At 39.6% G+C, this 18,627-nt stretch overlaps 2 protein-coding genes across 5 annotated transcripts in view; both read left to right on the top strand.

Annotated features, from left to right (window-relative positions):
* The first annotated feature begins 174 nt into the window (after positions 1–174).
* On the top strand, positions 175–4,981 carry LOC139937387 (uncharacterized). Of its 2 annotated transcripts, XR_011786059.1 has the most exons (3): positions 175–268; positions 2,644–2,724; positions 3,408–4,981. XR_011786059.1 is itself a non-coding variant. In XM_071932508.1 (2 exons), exon 1 carries the CDS (start codon positions 424–426, stop codon positions 1,423–1,425), a length of 1,002 nt encoding a protein of 333 aa, XP_071788609.1. In that variant the 5' UTR covers positions 275–423; the 3' UTR covers positions 1,426–2,724; positions 3,408–4,981. The 2 variants fall into 2 exon arrangements, 1 of the variants encoding a protein (XP_071788609.1); XM_071932508.1 differs by lacking the exon at positions 175–268 and having other exon boundaries at positions 275–2,724.
* A 7,046-nt stretch (positions 4,982–12,027) lies between these two features.
* LOC139937217 (uncharacterized) overlaps positions 12,028–18,627 on the top strand; it is a 30,339-nt gene continuing 23,739 nt past the window's right edge. Inside the window, exons 1-3 of one of the 3 annotated variants that reach the window (XM_071932295.1) lie at positions 12,028–12,172; positions 13,020–14,616; positions 15,035–16,381. In XM_071932295.1, coding sequence (XP_071788396.1) covers positions 13,101–14,616; positions 15,035–16,381 — 2,863 coding nt within the window. In that variant the 5' untranslated portion in view covers positions 12,028–12,172; positions 13,020–13,100. Of the gene's footprint in view, positions 12,173–13,019; positions 14,617–15,013; positions 16,382–18,627 lie in introns of all 3 variants that reach the window. The other 2 variants (XM_071932296.1, XM_071932294.1) reach the window with 2 other exon arrangements.

Genomic DNA, 18,627 nt, shown 5'->3' with positions numbered 1-18,627 from the left:
GTGTACACGGCGACGATTTACAAACGTTTGGAAACGTGTCTCCAACGTTTTGAGGTTGACGTCATGCAATAAAAAATAATATCCAATGAAATTCTCGAGAATTGACCACGTGATCCATGTTGGCCAATCAATCAACGTTTTTGAGACAATTTTCGCCCCCGCTCAATCTTCCGATTTCATTCCATTGCTAAATGCCAAAGTGATTGGGTCTTTCGAAGGGATTCCGCTACAGCAAGTGTTGAACAAACTCGTTTTTCTTCAAACATTGGTAAGAATTGATGGATTGCATGTACAATATTGTTCGTAAGAGAGTTTGTGGATAAGAAAACTGTACAATATTGTCATTTTTATGTAACGTTGAGTGAGATATTCAGACGTCAAACTTATCGAAATTTCAATTCAATATCTAACCAAAAATCTAAAATGGCGTCGATGCCTAAGTTCTTTGATGACGATGATGTACCGTCTTGTTACGACGATCAACGTCAGATTATAGACGTAGAGGGTTCAGAACCGTCAGTTCTTGAGTACACAGACTCTAGTGCTCTCATGCCAGGTTCTGACATCACTCTGACCCGACTAAACACAGACGAAAGTGAGCAAGAACATAATTTCTTCAGTCTTGATTTTGAAATTGAAGGTAATGGAAGTTGTGAAAGCAACTTGATTAAAACACAGTTTCTACCGGAAGAGCAGACTAACTTGAACTTGCAGAGGCACACTACATTTGGCGGCGAATCCCCGATGTCCTGGACAGCATCCATGTCGGGTTCGGAGCCACGCAGTCCCACATCATCGCACTCTGATGACAGTGGTGGAGATGACTTGCTGGAGTATCTTTTGAAAGACTCGAGCATCAAGGTTGAGCCGCAATTGCCGAAAGTATTAGATCTACCAACGGATCTGTCCAACATCTCGTCCAGGACAAGACAGCAGAGGCAAACACGCAGCAGCAGCAGTCGTGGCCAGGCCCATGATGATGGCAATGATGCCACCCGGGGTGTTTCCAAGCAGAAAGGCCCGTGGGGAAACACCAAACTGAGAAACACTAGCAAGAACGCCATCATGGCACGGGAAAACCGCCAGAGGAAAAAGGCTTTCATACAGAATCTGATAGATTCCAACAAGGAGCTCACCGACGAGAACGTTACTCTCAAAAAAGAAGCTGTTGCAGTCCAGAAGAAGATCAGCTCCTTGGAGGAAGAGGTCAAGTATCTCCACAAAGTGTTGTTCAACCAAAGTGCCCTGGCGGGTTTACTCAAGAAATTTGATCAGAAAGAAGTCCGACTGAACACCAGCCACCTTGGAGACGAGACGGAGGAAGGAAGCTCGCCCTCTTGCAGCGGAGGTGTATGTCTTCACGTTAACGGCACCAATGCTACCCTGAAGATGTGCGCCAGATGTGCTCGAGATGACCAGCCTTGAATTGAACCAAAACACTTCAATACATGTTAAATAAAAACCTTACCATGTATAATGTAAGTATCAAAGACTTTTTCCCCAAAGCAAGAAGACCCGAGGCGATGGAGAACTAAAAAGAAGACGGACAACTGAAGAGTCTTTTCAAGTTCTGAGATGACAGACATCCAAGGACTTCATATCAAGACGAAGCAAGCAAGAGGAGCTCTCAACCAGTGGAGAAACACCAACATTCAACAATTATAACGGACTTAAGGAACAATTTAATATTCTTCCATATTGCCAACTGAATTAAAATCAAAATTGCAGGTATTTGGTGTGCAGGTTGTTAAATTGCTCCTTAATTCTAGTTAAAGAACAATTATGTTTTTCACCTTTGTTTTGTTGTGAAAATCTTGTGTAAATTAATATATTTTTTTGTTCTTTTTCTAAAAGGTGCTTGCACGTCAAGTTGAAGTGAAACAAGAAGTTGATATATATTTTGTTAAATATGAATTTCTAAAGTTGTGTTGAAACTGTTCAAAAGTGTTTGGTACTCACCCACTTACCATACAGCATGAAATTAACTTCTAGCTCTTGTACAGACAAAAAAAGTGTGACTCAAAAAGCTGCTAAGAAACTGATTAAAAGCAGGGGGTTCTCAAATTCGTTAACTTTTACAAAATATGCTGTCCGAATGTGAAATGCTCTGTGAAAGTGCGGGGGTAAATGTGTGCTTTTTGGTAAGTGGTTGTAATTATGTGGTGATAAAGCATGGCAGCGAACACATAAAGACAAGGGCACTTGCGAGCCGCGCCATCATTGCTGGGGTGCTTGGACAAATTGAGGAAGATGCCCAAATCACATGAAATCAAACGACACAAATTTTTACCATGTCTTTGTGTTCAAAACCTTGTGCTGCTACTTTCTAGCCCCCCAGAAATTGTGGCGCGGCATGCATGAATTAAGTCTATAGAAGAGGGTTGCTTTACAAAGGTTTCCAAAAGTATGAGCTGAATTTGATGTGAATCAATTGTCACAATTTGACGATTTTAGATGTGAGGCAGACATTCAGGTGTGGGGGAAAACACTCCTTGATTTGGATTTTGTGTCGAGCACAAACAGCCTATTTGAATTAAAATCTCTGCGACATTGAACTCAAATTCCGTCATACATTTGGAAGCCTTTCTACTTTGTCTGAAAAGCTAATCTAACCCATGGAGTTACATTGTGTTTGAATTACAGGAAAGCGTTAACCGTATGGTTGATGGCTTACAAGACCTTTGCACATAGTTGGCCTGCACCTTTTGCCAACTAAGATCTTTGGTAAGCATCAATTACTACACATTGCTGAGAATAAAGAGCCACAAACTTGTTGATTCCTAAAAAGAAAGAATAATTAAACAAAAATGTAAACAAAAATACTCCCTTACTTGCAGTACTGTAAATAGATATTATACAAAGTAAGGCTAAAAAAGTTTGTGATATTTCTTTTGTTCAACCCCAATCATTAAAAATATACTCAGTCGGTCTCTCTTGGGGTTTGTTATTTTATATAAAAAACTTGAAACAAATGCACCGTAAAGGTGGTCTGTTTAGTGTAACACAAAAAAATCAGTTGCGGAAAAACTTGTGTTCATTTTGAACTAATTGCTAAAGTTTGGCAAATTGGGTGAGTTTTTGGTTGTACATGTGTTGAAAAAGTTTATTGTGTAACAGATGATTGGAAATAGGAATGTATATAAAATTGGACAAAAAAACAAGAAGGGGGACAAAACGTGCATAATAAAGGAGAAAGATAATTCCAAACTTATCTTCTTCTTTTTTTCTGAAGACAGAATTAGACATAGAAATTAATGTTAATGATCCATAAATAAAATTAAACGATTATAATACAAAAAAAAAATATTTTGAGGAACATTCATGGTACAAAACGATTACGTAAACCAATGTAGTGGTTGCAAGCCATACTATTGATAGTTCGTTTATTTTTTTCCCCGCCCGTGAAGCTGGAGCTGGCTAGTTTTGGACAGTAATGCCGAGAGGTGGTAGCTTGGTGTGGTCCCTTGGACTTTCTTACAATTTCATCGGACTTTCTTACAATTTCATCAACTTTTAAGACTCAAAAAGGTAGTATTAATTAAAGGTAATGTATACAGTATTCACCAGGTCAAATGCAAATTTGTTTTACATACACTGTGTTCATCTTGAGTTTTGTTTCAGAATATAACTCCTCTTTATACTAGCCGATTTGAGGTTGGCAGCTTTTCTGCTGCCAAAAATTTGATTGAAAAGTTCAACAAATTCTTCCTTTAAAACAAAAAAAAGTTTACAATGATAACTTGTTGATGACTTTATAATGTTAACGTTCAGTGATGGAAATGTTTGAACCAAGCAAAACGTTGGTGTATTAAGTTTTAAGGAATGTTTGGGTTGAGTTTAACAGTTCAATGGGGAAACAAATCTTTACTTGTTATTTGTCTTCAGAGAAGTGGAATGTTGAGATCAATCATTAAAGTTCATACCCACGTACAAGTTGGCTTAGGCACCCTTCATGTTCAGTATTGTTAAAAAAAACAAATGCTTTATTTATTACTTGTACCCCAACATTTTGCATGGCTCAAACATCAAGAAAATGACATGCCTTCAATTTGTGAGAATTACAGACCTTCAATTTGTATAGCCCACATGTCTGAATCCCAATTTGGCCGTTAGTGTTACATGTATTTTGTTTACCGACTTGTTAAATGCTCTAATGTTTTCGCATTTCTTGTTTATTTTTAGCAGTCAAAAAGATGTAAGTATTAATTAAACAGGTATTCAACTTTCTTCAAGGACCTCGTTGGTTTGCACTGTTTGGACTTGATCAACATTTCCAGGGTAGAAATGATGGTACACATTGTTTTGTTGAAGGCTTGGTCAATTACAGAAAACATATAAACTGCTTTTCACATGTTTTTTTAATCATTGCAAATTGGCTCCAATTTATTACGTGTCTTTTTGGACACAAATTTGCTTATTATTTTACAATTGGTGACCGGTTGGAGAAGAGCTGTTTTGTAAGTGCAGTTGTAGAATCTTCTTTGGTCACAGATTATTCAGCCAGTGCAACTGATAAGGCCTACAACCGATGGCTTCTCAATTTAACAAATATCTACAAATAAAAAGGACTCGACATGAATATTACTCTTCTAATTTCAATCGACTGCAGTGAACGTAAGCACTGCTGAGATGATGCATTTGGGACCCCGCTTCACTGGGTGGCATTTTGTGTATAAAATGGTCGGCCCGTCTTTCATGTTTGCACAAGTCTTCAAAAATCAATGCTGTATTATTGTCTCCCGTCTAGGCAAACTGTCTAGTATGAAGTTGATAAACAAATTTTGAAAATGTTGCTAGCCATTTTTGCTTGGCTAAATTCCGACAACATGTAGCTTCATGTAGGAGTCCACTCAGTTGCAATACCATGTGGTCCTTGGAGAATACACAGGTATGTAAACTTGATGTAATTGAATGTGTTGTGATTATGTTATCCAGAACCAACCAGAACAATGTCTTCCAGTTCAATGTAATTCTATTTTCAGAGAAAAAAATCTCGGATAATGTCCAACCGTTTCCATTTAGAAATTTTGTTTCTTATTTGTGTCAAAGTACAACTTGCACATTCATTCAATCTCTATGGCAGTGTAACCTCTTTGCCTGAGCAGCAAGGAGTACATGAATCATGTATTTGCTTTTTATTTAAAGGAACACGTTGCCTTGAATCGGTCGAGTTGGTCTTTGAAAAGCGTTTGTAACCGTTTTTTATAAAATGCATATGGGTAGAAAGATGTTGTAAAAGTAGAATACAATGATCCACACAAACATGCCTCGAAATTGCGTGGTTTTCCTTTTACCTCGTCGACTAACACGTCGGCCATTTATGGGGGTCAAAATTTTGACTCCCATAAATGGCCGACCGTGTTAGTTCTCACAGTAGAAGGAAAACCACGCAATTTCGAGGCAAACTTGTGTGGATCATTGTATTCTACTTTTAAAACATCTTTCCAACCATATGCATTATATACAAAACGGTTACAAACGCTTTTGTTTTGACCAACTCGTCCGATCCAAGGCAACGTGTTCCTTTAACCTGGGCACAATTTCATCAATACTCCTGAAAGAATCGGTTACAACATATTATTTGCTTAATATTGCATTTTTATTTTTTTATTTTTTTTTTCTTTGTTACGACATATTTGTGTTTATTTTAAATCGGAGCACTTGCATTCTAGTTGATGTTTTACCTTCCTCGATAATAAAGTTTCCGGAAAAAAAAAAAACGATCATTGGACTCAATGAGAGCATCGGAAACTTCAATCGAGAGCTGAAATGACATCTTTAACTGAAGGTGAATTGTATAAGAGTGCGTATCTAAAAGAATGATTTCCTGGGAATAATTTATCAAGATAGTTCATTGTTAAAAAGATTTAAAACTGTTTTGCTACACATGGACCATTGTAACAAGAATCCAAGGTTCACAAAACCAAAAAATTATCAATTTTACACTTGAAATTGACATACCATCTGTTTTTATTGAAATGAAAAGGGAAACCAGATTTCATGTTAATGTGCATGGAATTGGTTCCGGTAGACACCGATTATTGTGTGAAAAGTTGTGTTTGCAGAAATTGTCTTTAAATGAGCCTACTACTGATGATGTCACAGTTTGTTTACTACTTTTCAGAAGAATGGGAAACCATCCATTTGCGTTTAGCCTCTGCACAATGTTGCAGCACTTGTGCAATGTGGTCGACACCGTGACTTCATCAGTACGGGGATCTATTGGACTGGTTACACCTCTATGTTCTGACATCTTTATATTCCGACGCCTTGGTGGTTATTCTATCTGTAAATCATTGGGGCGTTTTTGGAACATAGGTTTGTCGTATTATAAGGACGTAACCACTGGACAATATATTTACTTATGTAGCATAAATGCCGCGCAAACAACACTATTTGCACTGTGGACAGATGAAGAAGTTTGTCGCTAGCATAATATTCTGGTTGGTTCTGGATATGAATTTGGAGCACTTGTAAATGTGTTATTTCTTTAAGCATCGTAGTACTGTTAAAAACTTGTCGATGATGTTCTAAACACAACGTTGTAAAATATGTAAAAAGAAAATACTTAAACTTAACTGTACAAATAAAACAAAAATATTCTGATATTGAAAATGAACCAACAGTAGCCTTGGTGTTTTACTGGCGTTGTATATAAATATTGTGGTTAAAAGATTAAGAAATGTTTCCTATATTATATCCCTACCCCCTCCAAATGAAAAAAAGTTCTAAATTTTTTTACTCCATGACTTTATTAAAAATCCCTGTACTTGAAAGAGCTTGGCAAGGAAAAATATTCTTTATATCTAGATCGACATAAGAACATGCACATGAAGGCTGGTGATCGCAGATTATTATCAATGTCAATCGTCGCCCCATTTTCCAATAGATCTTAAACTTACGCTTAGCTTAGTTTGATGAACATGTATTTATTTCTACAGAGGAGTTTTTATTTTTTTTTCCCACATTTAAATTTAATGAGGTGGCAATCATGAAGCTGTGTTGCAAAAAAGTGGGGGGGGGGGGAGTGGGAGGTGACACCAGTCGCTACAATGTAAACTTAGTGGGGATATTGTCTAGTATCTTTTTTTTGCTGATTATTATTTCCTGTGCTTGGCAAGTTTTATGAAATTCGGCCCTGGACACCATCATGTATCCTGGGCCCAATGTAAGCATAAGAATTTGCTTAGCACAGAAAAAATATTGCTCAACAGAAACTTGCTAGCCAGCCAAAATAATGTATGGTTTACAGTATTGCAACCGGTGGCCTACTCATTTTTTCCTTGGAGCAAATAAATTTGCTGAGCAGTTTTTTTCTTGCTCAATAGCTTTATGAAATTGGCCCAGTGTTGTGCTTCTTCCAGATAAAGGAGGGACCCGGGGGAAATTAGCTGTCTATTGAATCTGGAGAGGGTTTGGGTATGAGGGTTCAGTGCGAATGAAACGCTAAAATGTTGTGGTGTGGCAATTCCTCCAGGACCTCTCTACCCATTAATAGCAGTTTCTTATGTTTGCCCCATCCATTAATACCACCTTTATGTTGTCCTGGAAGTTGCTTGTAAAAAAATGTTAGCCCATACTATTTTAATTTTCTGGACTCGTTTTTCACCCTCAACTCCATGCGACAAAATTAACAAATCTAATGGATAAATACAAACAACTCCCCCCCCCACCCCGCTAAAATTATTGGTAGCGACACCTCCATCAAAGTAGTATTTTGCACCCATCAGGGGCCAATTTCATAGAGCTGCTTAAGCAAAAAATTTGCTTAAGCACAATAACAGCTCACTTATTATACACACGTTACTGGCCAACCTTTCATGCCGTATACATTGGTTGTGACTGGTATTTAGCTGTTGTTTACTTAGCATAGCAATTGAGTGGAGTCTTGGCCGTTAATCTGATTTTACTAAGCAATGAATTTTTTGCCTAAGCAAAATTTTTTGCTTCAGCAGCTCCATGAATTTGGGCCCTGTTGTAAAAAAAAACAGACCTTGTGCAAACACTGAAATCAACAGAGGGCGCTGTCAACCAACACCGTATGGGAAGACTTTTTGGGGAAAGAAAGGAGAGTAAACAAAACTTTTCGAGAGATTGGTGGCTATCTTTACAAAACACAAGGAAACCAATTATTCTAAATTTTAGTTGGTGGAAAAAACTACGTCGAGTTTAGCTGCACAGCTGCAACAGAACAAGGTATGTAGTTTAGAAATAACAGTTGATATGATTTTGACACACGTGTTCATTACACTTGAAAAACTTAAATCCAGTTTGCATTGAATAAGAAAACAGATTGCCGAAGAAATTAGAAGGCACGTCACAAAATGGGGGAAGAACCCGTTGCAAAATGTGAAATGTGCAATCACGTTTCAGCAATCAAGTTATCAATTCTTTGATTCAACAACAGATCAGTGCAGACCATTGAGGGGTGATTGAGTCAATGCTATCAACAAATAAAACGGTTATTTGAGAAAGCAATAGTGGCACCCTTTTCCTTATAAAATCCTACTCCTCGAACCTTAAGGTTTTATCTTGAATAACAAAATATCAGGAGAGGGCGCTGTTGAACCCACCCAAAGGTATAGGCGTTGCGTGTGTGAGTCATAGAAACTGCATAGAAACCGCCCCATATTCCTTCCCACGATGCATTGCGGTTCTGAACCTATCCCCTGTGGCTATGCAACCTTTATTATTATAGAGAAATAATAGACCAAGAAAATGGGGCGCTGTACTCCTTTTTTCAAACTTATTTCATAATCGGTAAATATTGCTTTTTCGAAATTTTGTCATCGGTAGTACAACCGGGTCTAAATGCAACCTTGGTAGGCAGAGGGGGCATTCACGACTGCGGTATATGTTGTCATGCACAACGTGCGCACCCACCCATGGCCTAATCTCTGTGTTGGTTCAACAGCACCCTCTCTTGAGGTTTTGCTGTTCGCGATAAACCTTATGAGTGACTATTATGATAGTACGGTATGAGAGGTTCATTCCGCTATCGTCCGCTAACTCATGTCAGCGGAACGAACCTCATTAAAGTTCTAGCTGGAGATGATCTAGCGGAACGAACCTCATCATAGTTCTATATAGCTTGGAGACGATAGCGGAACGATAGTTTCCAGGGGTCGAAATTAAGTGTATTTCCATGGTAGTCAGCAGGGCTAGTAACCAATAATTTTTAGTAGCCCCGATGAGATTTTGGTAGCCCGAAAGACACGTTATGTCTCGCGTCATGGCTCAAACTTTACAATACACCATAGCACAGTTCTTTGTTGTTTGTCATGATGATTTTTGCATTGTTTTTCCACTAGCCCGTCGGGCTATCAAACTGGAAAAATCAGTAGCCCGGCTGTAAATCTGGTAGTCCCGGGCTAGCGGGCTAGTGGCAATTTCGACCCCTGGTTTCTAGGAGTAGCCTAGTTACAAACTGTATAATGTAACCCTCTGGCAAGGTGGACCCTCGTCGGAGGGTAACAATAATTTATTGTTAGTAGGCGTTGCCTAGAACTATGAGGTTCGTTCCGCTTTTGTCTTCACAAACAGAATGTTTTGGGAGGATAGCGGAACAAACCTCATAATTGTAAAAGGAGTCGCCAGAAGCCATTACTTTTTAGCAGTGGGCCAGTAAAATCACAACTAATCAAGCAAGTATTGTGTTTTTCAATTTATTAAGTAATAACAGTACATGTAACTATCATTCATAATACCTCATTGTGTATTTTCTTTTTGAAAAATGTTGGACCTGTTGCGGGCACTTAAAATCTTCAAGCTCCTTGAAACCAGTCTCGGTAACCAACATCAATAGACCCTTCCCATGAAATATGTAAATTTCACATAGCGCGTGCGCACTAACGTTTTGGTTGGCAAAATGAGTGAACTTCGCGCTGTTTTGTACACGACTAATGGCTGCGTGACGCACACGCGCGTCTGTTTAGTGCACAACTCTATGGCGTTTGCCAACCAACAGGGTCTGTACGCATGCGTGAATGTAAAATTAGCATATTTCATGGGAAGGGTCCATTACTTTGCACCAGGACCTTGCCAGACAAAAGTTGTTGCTGTCACTTCAATCTTATGAAATGGGGTCCCATTTCTATTTTTTTTGTAGCTAGAAGGCTATGTAGTTTGTGTCTGTTAGTGCATAACATTCAAGTTTTTGTAAGCTTGGGTTGACTTTGGTGGGCAACTTAATGCAGAGTTTTGAGATCACTCATTCTTGTTCGAGATCACTCAGCATTATCGTCGCAACATGTACAGTAGTGGGTCTTCAATTGGATTTGATGTTCTAGATTTCAAGGTAAAAAGACACTAAAACCATGATTGCTTCGTCAAGTTGGGGAGGTAGTGCTTTCTGCTCTACCAGCCAGGCTTCTGAAGGATGATACCCAAGCCTACATCCATATGGACTGTAAAGGGGTAACCCTGTTTCAGCCACAGAAGTGGGTGGCAACGGCCCCTGGCAAAAATTAATTGTAGCCCACACCTTGAAGGCCTTAAGGCCTTGTGTGTCTGGCGACTTGCATAATTTTTTTTTTTTAAATCAACAAATTGGTTGGAAAACAGCATTTCACAATTAGGCCTACTATCAAGTAGGCCCCAATAAACCACAAATAGACCGAGTTGACAAAAATGACAAAATATCCCCTTGTGGGAGTTTGCCGAGTTCCCTTTGAAGATCATTCAAACAACCAAACAAACAAAGAGGGAGACTGCAAACATTCATGACATAGGGCAATTTAGCTCAGTTTGGTTTAGCGCTGCCCAGTTTAATCCAGAGGTCGTAGGTTCAAGTCCCCCTGGCAGTAAAGTTTTCTTTGTTCAACCCACAATTGACGCACCGTGTAAAAAGAGTCTTGGATCTTCTGTTTAAAAAAAAAAAAAAAGCAAGCAGCTAAGCACAAACAAATTAAATGCGTACCAGAATAAGGTTACCAGAATTTATAAGGTAAGCCAAAATAACATTCCACATTCATTTAATTTACTCAATTATTCTTTGCAAAAATAATATGTTTTAAAGCATTTGACTGCTTAAGCAGCTCTATGAAATTAGGCCCAGGACTCCATTTCATAAAGCTGTTAGCATAAAATAATAACGCTTAAATGATTTTATTTACTAAGTAAAATTAATCAGGTAACCAGTCACAACTAATGAGAGTATTGATGACAACTTTGGCTGATAATTCAGTTCTGCTAAGCAAATTCTATTTAACCCAGACCACAGTTTTAAAAAGGTGTTTGTCAGTAAGGACATGTTTGCCCAAAGGGTATTAATCTAAGGGATGATCAAGAAGATTTTACAGTTCGTTCACAATGGATTTGTGCTGTTGCTGCTTTTTGATCTAGGCAAAATTTCATGGCTACTGCTTAACACGGAATTATGTGCTTACAGCCCATGTGCTTGACAGACTATACAGGGTGCCATAAGTGCTTAATCCGGAGGTAATTATGAGCAGAGTCATGAAATTGGACCCTGCTTACAAGCACCACTGGCAGTGGCAAATGTGCCTTTAAATTTGCTTAAATGGTAAGGTATAGGCTTAAAATGAAATAGAAATTCTGTAAGCAGAAAAAGTCTGCTTACAGGCTTTATGAAATTGACCCCCTTTTTGTATACAAGAGCCTGGATTAAATCACAATATTACACCAAACAGAAATTTAGCAGTCTAGCGGGTTTTTTTTTTTTTTTTTGCCTAGCTCTTCAAATTAAAATATTTCCCAGTTCGTTCTTATAATAACAATGATTCTTTTTTATATTAATCAACAAAATCACACAGGGACTTTCCATAAGTGCACTTATGAAATTGGAGTACAACCATTCCAATTTGAAAGCAGTGAAATACAACCATCTGTATTATATGGTATGCTCTTAATAAATTCAGTGAAACGCGTTTTAATATTTCAGTGGCCATGGCATTAATGTATGCAAATTCCTTTCCCGTAGAGAGGGGCCGCTTCCCCCTCAATCTGCCGCGGCTGGGAACTGAGTCAGAGCCAAAGTGCTTGGCTGTAGTGCTCTATGTACTTGCATGTACAGGGGGCTTTTTATGCACATCTTGCTTGACGTTGTTGAAATCTTTTCTCCGACGCCATGTTGTGAAATATAGACGGATGGATACTGTCTGTGTTTCGTTCGTCCCCGTCTCGGCGGATTTTTAGGTGGAAATTATTTAAGGTATGTACTGTTTTTGATGTGTCACTATTTCATTAAGTTTGGAGTTTTCACTTCATTGAGGGAATATTTCTAAGAGGCAGATGTTTCGTTGTTTACCTTAAATTGGAAATGTTCATGCAATTAACATTTTTATGGTTGCCTAAGTTATGAAGGACATATGTTGCGTCTACTTTTTGAAGAAAATGTAACTCAGATTTTGAAGAAAGTGAATAAGGAAACCCCTGTTGTCAACATGGTAACTAACATTAAATGTAGCATACTTTTGATTGTTGTTTTATTTATGTGAATACATTGTTAAACAAAAGTTGTTTTGTACAAGTACAAAACAAAGAAGCGGGCAATATTCTTTCCTGAGCAGTTTATTATATAAAATTATGCTGACCTTAAAATTTGTTTTTCCTTGATCCTTGTTAAACAAATTTAACCTGAAAAGGAAATGGAATGTTTACGTTTATAACTCTACATGTTGAGCAGTGACATTATGACTCTAGGAGTCATTAATAATGGAAATGTTTAATTAGGCGGATGGCTGACATTTGTACTGATTATTTGTTTGTTTTCAACTAACGTACACTATAGGCTATAGCACTTGAGGTATTTTTGTACTCTTAGCAGTTCTGTTACAAGTTAACAAAAACAAAATAACTTATTTTATTAATACACGAGAGGCCTAAATTTCTTGTGATAAGTTTGTAAAAGGAAATGTATTTTAAGTTATCTGTGTTTGAACGTGAGGACTGTCAACTTATTCAAAAATTCAAAGAATTCTATTAAAAAAAATGCCATCCTTAAAATACAAATTATTTTTTAGCTTTTAATTTTTTCTTTTCCTTTTCTTTTGAAACAGGTGTGAAAAAATATAGAATACCAACCATGCCGTAGGCAATTAGTCTTCCCTTGTGTGTTTGTGTATGTGTGTGCCTAAACCATGCCAGCTATCGACAGTGACAAGAAATGGCTGTTGGGCCTTCAGGGAATGGGGGCAGGGGTGTTGTGCATGCCCCCTCCCACGCGCTCCCTACCCAGCAGCCCTCCAAGAATTCAGGAGTTTGACAAGATGAGCCTGTCCGCAATGCTCGGAGAGTTCCACAAAGAAGAAATAAACGGAGATCTGTTCTCGTCATCGGCGCTACCAACAGATCCCGTTCCTTGCCTGAGGGCCATGGGCGAGACCATCGAGATGACCAATGATATACTGGACCTGACCAAGCCGCTGCCATGGGATCGGCTCAAACGAGGAGCGTCCACCATGAGCTTGGACAGTCTGAACGAGAACTACATGGAGTCTGTCCCTGGTGAGACGGCCACCCTGGACGATCAGGATAAGACGCCGGTCGCAACATGCACCTGCGGCAAGACGACAAATTTTGAATGCTGGTTGCATCGGCTACCCTTCGGGGAGGCCGGCGAGTTGACTGATGAGATTACCCAAACGTGTCTGCAGCTTGTGAGAGAGTTGCGCTCTGAGCCGTCTGGATGCGACAAGCAGACAACTGATCAAAGTAAACTCTGCGGAGCTCTGGACCAACCGACCTCTTACAACTCTTTGTCGCCCTCTATCAACCATCTTGCGGGTTGTCGGGATACCCCTTGTAGCTGGAAGAGAGATAGAGTTTACAGTGACGACCTGAGCGTAGACGCAGACACCCCGAGTTCAGGAAGTCTTGCTTCTGTGCCATCCATACAGAGATCAGATATTGCATCCAGTCCGGAGAGCTATGAGCTGCTCTACAAAAGCTTTGAAGTTGCCACCCAGATGGAGAGATTCCAGCTGGAGAGGGGACAGAGCGAAGGAAGCTCGATAGGTTCATCCTTAGAGAGCCTGAACCGAACCTCGCCAAAACTCCAGAAGGTGCTGAGCCAGAAACGGCGCAGCAGCCCTGACGGGTCGGGGGAGAGCCCCGCGGACATTACCGGCTTCGATATGACCTGCATCCCTGGTGATGACATCCCATCACCAAAGTACGACCAGAAAGCCTTGTCATGGAATGAATATTCGGAGGACTATAAACCAAAAGATTTGCATCCCGGTGAAGATGCCGCCCAGAAAGTGACATTTGCTCTTCTCGCCAAGAAAAAAAAGAAAAGTGAAGTGGCAGTCCATCACTCCCTCCCAACTGAGGTTACCCACTGGACGGAGTTAGTATCAGGTACGCCCAAAAGAGAGGAGCCAAACGAGGACTGCAGCTCGTCCCGAGTGGATTCTCACACAGCAGCTGATGTCCCAAAATCCCTCAAAAGACCGCAATCTCTTCCGATACAGCTGAGGCACATACAGAAGCCGTCAAGCAGACCACAGCAAACGCCTGAGCAGACTCAGGGGGTGGTGGGGGCAGCGTCGGTGGCCGGGATGAAGGGAGTGACGAGGACGCTGAGCGCTCCAGAAGGATTTGGTTTCCCAAGATCAGCTGGTTCTGGTCAGGAATCTTCCTCAACCAAACCTGGTGAGATTGTACTTTTTTTTTTTACTAAATAAAAAACACAAACCATTCACTCAAAATTCAATTTGATCCTATTGATGCTAATACGCAGTTCATTTCCTGTTGATGAGATTTGTTTAGTAAACATCAAAGAAATTTTGTGTAGTTTTTAACGTGCTGTACACTAAACTTCCTGCATTCATTAATATTTTTTGAACAAAAAGCAGTAACAACCACTTTCTAAAGCCCCCTTAATTTTTTTTTTTTTTTAAAACAATAGTTTGTTCCTTCTGTCAAATGACATTGTGATTAAAAAAACTGTTTTCATCATGAGTGCTAAAAGTTTCCAAGCAAACTTACAAAGAAGTTACTTGTTGATGGAAATGCTTATAAATTTATTTCTGTTTAATCACACTTTTAGGATCTTGGCTTCTTCCCTCAGCGTCCCAAAGCACGACAGGGATCTCTCAGTTGACTCGGAAGCGTCAGTATCAATCCCTTCGCCTCCAAACTCCTCAACGAGACCCCACCAGAGATCAGGAAGGTAGCTCTGGCCCTAAGATAGCTGCCGGCAGCCCACTGATCAATGGAAACATACACTGTCTAGATGGTGGTCTTGGATCGGGAGATATGGCTTATCCATACGGCAGTCAAGGAGATTTGCCAAGGAGATTTCGGGTACCCGTCTTGGCGATGGACATTAACGCCAACTTCACAGAGCCCCAGGAGCAGGACACCTTCATCCCTGAGCATCACCATTTCATTCCCCAAGACGCAACCACCACCGAGGCGCAAAGCCTACAGCGGGAAAGTCCCATCAATGGACATTTCAGATTCTTGAACTCCTCCTTCCAGGACAGGTTGCATTTTCAATCTGACGTCGGGGCACAATCCAGCTCGGACTGGGTTCCGGGACCGAGAACCACCTGGTCGGACGTGGACCGACGTCGCTCGGTCCTGCAGCCCCCGAGAACTCTTGACCTCATCCAAAGAAGCGACTATGAAACACAACCCGAGAGGTCCCCTGAATTGCAGACCTGCACCAGGGGTTGCAGTACTGACAGTCCCCCTGCGATTGATTCAAGTAGCTTCCTGAAAGACTTTCTGAGGAACGAGGTAGATTCTGTGGCAGAAGAGAAACAACCAATAGAATGCAGAGATGTCGGAGTGAGTACTGATAATGTGTTAAGCGGATTTGTTTTGCAGGGAGATCAGTGTCAATGTGCCAAAATTCAAAACTGTGCTTCTGATGTTGTTGACGCAGGACGATCTAAGTCGACCGAGATAGAAAACAAAAACAATGAAGCTAACAAATCAAAGGTGTCTGGTCAGAATAAGAAGAGTGAAGTTAAAAGTGATACGAAAGTTCCCTATGAAAAGTGCAAAAGCAAAGACCAGCTGAGACCAAATTCCACTAAAAGACCACCGGGTGTTAAAAATACCAAAACAATAAAGAAAGATGTACCGAAAGCAGTAAAAGAAAGTAACACTTTGTCAGAATTGTGCGAAGAGAGGAGCATTCAGTCGTGGCGGATCGGCGGTAAAGGTAGACGCGGCAGCCGAACCACCGTCACGTGCGAAGAGTCTCGCCTGGCCGACGCCCTGACCAGCAGGGTGGTCAAGATCAAGAACGTGGGCGCCTCCACACTATCGGCGTCCTCGGACAAGAGGTACATCCGGCATCAACCCCTGAAACCCATCAAGCAGGTGGACGCCGAGTACCGCCAGAGAAAAGGTTGGCAAGATATTATAGATGTGGGGTGTCGTATTCGTGATCGTGGTGTGAAGTGTAAGTTGTGGTGATGCATGAAACGGTTCGTTTGTCATTCATGATTTGTTTTGTTTATTTAGTCTTCATTTATGTTTTTTTGTTTGTAGTTTTTGCTTGTCTTTGATTTAGTTGGCATGATTTTGTTTTACTTTTGTTTTTAAAGGGATCATATACTTTTGGTAATTGTCACAGACAATTGGTGTATCCCAAGCATAAAACACAAACCTTCAAAATTGTTTGCTTAAGGTGAAAAATTACATTGCTTCAAACACGGCCATTTTCTAGCAATTTCTTAATATCAACAGCTCTCCAGTGCTCTTAAACCAAGTCAGTTGGTATGGTCATTAGTTGTTTTACTAATACCAAAGGTACCCACCCTTAAGATTTCAGTTTGAATTCACACAAAACCTACTTTTCGGTTAAAGTAAAACATTAAAAAACTAAATGTTTTACTTTAACGTATTATTATTTTTTTTATCTGCTGTAAATTTCCCAGGGTTTACTTTCAAGTTCTTCATACCTACCAAGAAAATAAGTCAGTTTTAATTCCTTCTCCTTACTGTGCAGATTCTTTATAAATCTGATTTAGTGAGGGATAATCCGTATTATAGAAAAGTGCCTGGCCTGGAAAGATATTTATCAGACTAGTCCACGGTTAAAGCCTAGTTTAGTTTTGAGCTATTTTCGGAAGGTTTCTTTTTTCTTTTCTTTTTTTGCCCTGAAAGTCTTCTGATGGCTTTAATTCTCCCTGTCAGTAGTCCTGTGCAGGTGCTCTCCAGGGAACTTACAGAAAGTGGGGATGGACTCATTCGATTGGTCGAATGTAATTTGATTGAAGCTTGTTTGCGAGCTTGGCAGGATAAGCGTGCGAGTGAGTAACTTCCGGACAGGAAGGGGTTAGGGGCGGAGTCCTGTTGAACCCGGTCAGTAGAGGCTTCTGTGTGTGCGTGTTTCTAGGGTCAGGGGTCGATGCTAAGCTAGAACTCTTAAAAGTAAAACGAATACACAAAGCAGTGGGTTTTGTTTTTCTTATTCTAATCCAATTAACAAAATGCTGAACGGGAGAGATTTTAGAGGCACTGGGGTCAAATGCACAAAGATGGTTCGTACTTATAACTACATGTAGACCAGTTGAACGCAGTGGAGGCTTCTATTCACGGTGTGTGTGTGTGTGTGTCCGTGTGTTTTTGCGTCAGCAATGTTCAGCTAGAACTAGTAAAAGTGAAATGACTACACAACGCAGTTTTTTTTTCACAGTCTAATCCAATTAACAAAATGCTAAGCGGTAATTATTCATAGTTAAGTTTTGCCGATGTGAAAATACACTCTGAAAATTTAGATTTATTATGTTCAATGGCAGAACAGTTTGCTTTAAAAATGGCAAAGATGGAAAACAAATTTTTTATATTCTAATTCAATAAACAAAATGCTGAGTGGATGTTTTTTATAGGTATGTTTTGGAGATGTGAAAACTCTGAAATTAAGTGAGATTAATTACGTTCGATGGAGGAAACATTTTCTTTAAAATTACATATATAAATATTTTGAAGCTATCAATCAATAAACAAAGATAGAGGGATCTTGTGTTTGTTTCATGTCATTTGGTTTTTATTTGTACCAAGTTAAGATCTTTTGTCTTTAAAATGGATTTCTTTCCAACTTGATTGAACTATTGAAGATGAAATACCGTCATAACTTCAGATTAGGTAAAGTTCAGTTTCAAAAGTGCACTCTATTTGTGGACTTTATGCTTTGCATGATGTCAATGTGTATCCAAAACCAAGGTTTTTAAGAAAAAACATCAGGACAAAATTTTTCTGTTGGCTCATTCAAATTTCAGAATTTTTGTTTTTGATTTTTTTACATGTAAATCAAGTGGAGCAAAGTTGGTACAACATTGAAATATTTGTAAAACAGGTACCTTTCTAAAGACTGTTTAGCTTACTGCTTACTGTTTAGCTTACTGTGTAGCTTCCTGCTAATCATTCAAAAGTTTGTTGCTAAAACTCATACAGTCACTAGTGTACGAAACAAGGTTAGTCTAATTTTAGAATCAGACGTGGTGACAAATAACTATCTTTCTAATTCTGCTTCATGAAATTTAAAGCAATACTCGTGATACCCAGGCACCCGCTGCAGCTAAAGGGAAATTGATGCATCCTTTTGCTGTGCAGTTTATAGTAGTACTGTTTCCATACATGTACCCCTACATCACCTGCTTTTAGAGTGGGACAATGTATATTTATACCTTAAAGGCAGTGGAC

Source organism: Asterias amurensis, chromosome 5 (genome assembly GCF_032118995.1).
Source record: "Asterias amurensis chromosome 5, ASM3211899v1".
In the NCBI taxonomy this organism is placed as follows: Eukaryota; Metazoa; Echinodermata; class Asteroidea; order Forcipulatida; family Asteriidae; genus Asterias; species Asterias amurensis.
The sequence above is the reverse complement of the archived record's forward strand: the minus strand, read 5'-3'. Positions and strand labels throughout refer to the sequence as shown.